We start from the raw sequence: 3652 nt of genomic DNA on the forward strand, positions 1-3652 counted from the left end.
TACCCATTCCAGTATTCCTGGGCTTCCATTGTGGCTCAGCTGATAAAGAATCTGCCCACAATGTGGGAAACCTGGGTTCGATTTCTGCATTGGAAAGATCCCCTGGAGAAGGGAAAGGCTACCCACTCCATTATTCTGGCCTAGAGAATTCCATGGACCGCATAGTCCATGCAGTTGCAAAGAGTTGGACATGACTGAGTGACTTTCACTCCTATCTGAAAATACAGGAATCATGAATACCTGGGGGAGAAAGTGTGTTTTATCTTAGAGTCTCTCATCATTGTGAAGACAAGAGGTAGAGAATTGTAATTTATCTCTGAAATTCTCCAGATTATTTTATCAGTATTAAACAGAAATTAAGATAACCAGACACAGAACACACTGGTACATTTATTCTCTGAATTGTTTTCCATAAATAATGCATAGTAAGCAACAACATTGAAGAATGATTTGTGAAAGTGTTGAATATAAATGCCTTCTGCTGTATAACCAGGCCATTTTACACCTTACTAGATAATTAGAATTGCCTTCATGCTGTCAATTACATAGTACAGTGAGAAATGCATTCTTACTTAAGTATATCATACATTATATATGCAAATATATTTATTATCTCTATGATAAAGTGTTATGTACCTATTATTACTCTAAAATTGGCATCTGAGCAGTACTATCTTGAGAGAGATAGATACAGTTTAATTATCACTTAAACATAAATTCCATTCTCAATGTTTTCAAAGGCTGTATCTTAAAGAGGTTAAACAAAAAGTAGGAAATAGAAAAAAAAGGAATAAAAGCACATATTTGGAGGAAGAAAGTATAAAAATAAGTAAAATTCATTCAATTTTTTTTTATCATCATTACTCTTTAATTCAAGTTAATCAGTCCTCCTTATTGGTAAAAATGATTTGCTTTAATATCACAGATATTCAATTTGTAAATGTCTAGCCACAGGCTACAGTGGTAATAACAGTTCTATAAATTTACTTTGTTTCTAGGAAAAGAACATTTCTTATGACTGCAGAAACCTGGCCAGACTTCAGATAGCGACTCTTCAGTTTTGACATAGCTGCCTTCATTTCTTTATTCCTTAGAGTATAGATAACAGGGTTTAAAATGGGAGTAAAGATAGTGTAGAACACTGCAAGGACTTTGTCAACTGAATAACCACTGAAGGGCCACACATAGATGAAGATGCATGGTCCAAAGAATAATATGACCACAGTGATATGAGCAGTCAGTGTGGAGCGGGCCTTGGCCATGCTAGCAGAGGAGTGGCTCCTAACTGTGATGAGTGTCACAGAGTAAGAGACAACCAACAGGAGGAAGGAACTCAAAGAAAGAAGGCCACTGTCTGCAACTATTAGTAAACTGATAACATAAGTGTCTGTGCAGGCCAGTTTGGTCACTAAAGGGAGGTCACAGAAAAAACTATCCACTTGATTAGGCCCACAAAAAGGCAAGTTAATAGTAAATGCCAGCTGGCTAGTGGTATGGATGAAACCCACACACCATAGAATGAGGACCAGAGTAATACACACACGCCAGCTCATGATTGTCATATAGTGGAGAGGTTTGCATATAGCAATGTAACGGTCATAAGCCATGGATACAAGGAGCACCATTTCACCCCCAGCAAATAGATGAACAAAGGAAATCTGGGCCAGGCAGGCTTCAAAAGAAATAGTCTTATGTTCAACCAGAAAGTCTGCAATCCTTTTGGGGGTAGCAAAGGAGGCAATACATATATCTATAAGAGAGAGGTTTGCAAGCAGAAAGTACATAGGGGTATGAAGGCAGGGATCTGAGGTCACAGTGAGGATGATGAGAAAGTTTCCCAGTAGTATTGCTAGGTAGAGCAGTGAAAATATGAGAAACAAGAAAGGTTGGAGCTCCTGGGAACTAGATAAACCCAGCAACACAAATTCGGTCACCCGAGAATGATTTGTCTCATTCATTGACTTTGCAAAGGACTTCTCTTCAGTCACTTGAATAGGAGAGAAATAGAAATCAGTGAATGAACTAATTATGGTTTAATTTTCCAGCTCAGTTAGAGAGTCTAGTTTCTACTCAAATGTACTTGTTAGACCCAGACATGTCTAAATACAGACAGTGCCCTAGTAATCAAAAGGAGAACAGAGTCAGGATGGGATTTTGAGCCAAAAATTTTCTGGAAGATGAGGGTGGTGGTTGGGAGGTTGGTGGAGAGAATTTCAACCAATTGATTCATTAATTGCTTAAGTTTAGTAAGTTAAGTAAGCTAATTTGCAAGTGAGATTTACAAATGAGTGTTACAAATAAATATCTGAAAAGTTGTTTATACATTACAGAAATCCACTATTATTATCTACAGAGACAAAATGTCACTTTTTCTTCACTAAATAAAATAAGAACTCTTAAAAAGAGAAAAATGTGTGAACTGCTACCAGAAGGAAATACATTTTCACAAAATTAATGTACAAAAGACATTAGACACAAAAGAGTAAATGCTCTATTACTCTATTTAAATGAAGTTTAAAGACAGACAAGCAAGTCTATAGTATTTGAAGTTAGGATAGCAGTTTTCCTTAATGGGATTAAAGGGACAGAAGGAAACATTGGAGGGGCTTTTGGTTTGCTAGTAATGGTCTGATTTTGATTCAGCTGAGTGGCTTCTTAGGATGTCCAGAAAAAAGGGGGCTTTCTTTTTCTGTCCCTTGTGGATTCTAAAAACCTCCTCCTGCCGTAACAGTTAAAATTATTTTCTCATTGCTAGTAAGATAGTTTGGGGCATTGGCTTCTTCAGAAACTATCTTTCACAATTCAGCATTAGTGGAAGATGATTGTATATTTTATGTCATAAATCATTGAGATTTGCATAATACATGAATATTTTCATCTTTTCAGTTTTTTCTCTTATGATAGGGGGCTATGGACATAAGAGGAAGAAAGTTAAGCTTTCTCATCTTTGCTCCAAAGTGGGGGAAAAACTGTGAAGGATAAACATATAGATTATATCTATTTCCTCTTCTGTTACAGAGTAGCTCATTGACCTCAGAAAAGCTCTTAAGTCAATACCTTCATTCTTAAGAATGTAGGATGAAGAGTTTGGGCAAACAAAGCTCTAAGTTTTTTGCAATATAAATCCATTCTTACTTTTAGTAAACTTGTTTTATAATAATTTAACTGTCCATTTTTCCCAGAACACTGAGCTAGGTAGGATGGTGATAGAGTAGTTAGATTTAAAACTTACCCTCCTGAAAATTCTTTACTAATATTATAATCTTTACTCCTTTTAAAGAAGGTGATGGACCTTTTTCTATCAGTCTCCAGTACATTCTTTATTAAATGAAATAAGAATATCTTTATCACTTAGTAAAAAGACACAATTTTTATATCCAATAAAAATAATGGAAACATAAATCTATTGGGAAAATATTTTAGGTTAAGATCACAACTGTGTCATCAGGCAGCTGTATGACATTGAACAAGTCATTTAACTGTTCAGGGCTCATTATTCTCAGAAATAAAACACTGAGAATAATGTTGTGCTGAAAGAGACACTGAAAAATGTTTGTTAAAAGAAAAAAATGTATAAATGATAAATGTTTAAAAGTAAAAACCACACCTATGTGAGCATTCTTAATAATGTGTTATTTCATATCAGAGTATT

At 35.3% G+C, this 3652-nt stretch overlaps 1 protein-coding gene across 1 annotated transcript; it reads right to left on the minus strand.

Moving 5' to 3' along the window:
• Nucleotides 1-983: 983 nt before the first annotated feature.
• LOC102415152 (olfactory receptor 4K15-like) lies at nucleotides 984-2024 on the minus strand. Its single transcript, XM_006041394.4, has one exon. It carries the CDS (start codon nucleotides 1956-1958, stop codon nucleotides 984-986), a length of 975 nt encoding a protein of 324 aa, XP_006041456.3. The 5' UTR covers nucleotides 1959-2024.
• Between the last annotated feature and the right edge of the window lie 1628 nt (nucleotides 2025-3652).

The sequence above is a fragment of the Bubalus bubalis genome, chromosome 11 (assembly GCF_019923935.1).
Source record: "Bubalus bubalis isolate 160015118507 breed Murrah chromosome 11, NDDB_SH_1, whole genome shotgun sequence".
NCBI classification, from domain to species: Eukaryota; Metazoa; Chordata; class Mammalia; order Artiodactyla; family Bovidae; genus Bubalus; species Bubalus bubalis.

Excerpts from the sequence above, each read along its gene's own strand:
- LOC102415152 (XM_006041394.4), bottom strand. The coding sequence starts at position 1,958 with ATGAATGAGACAAATCATTCTCGGGTGACCGAATTTGTGTTGCTGGGT.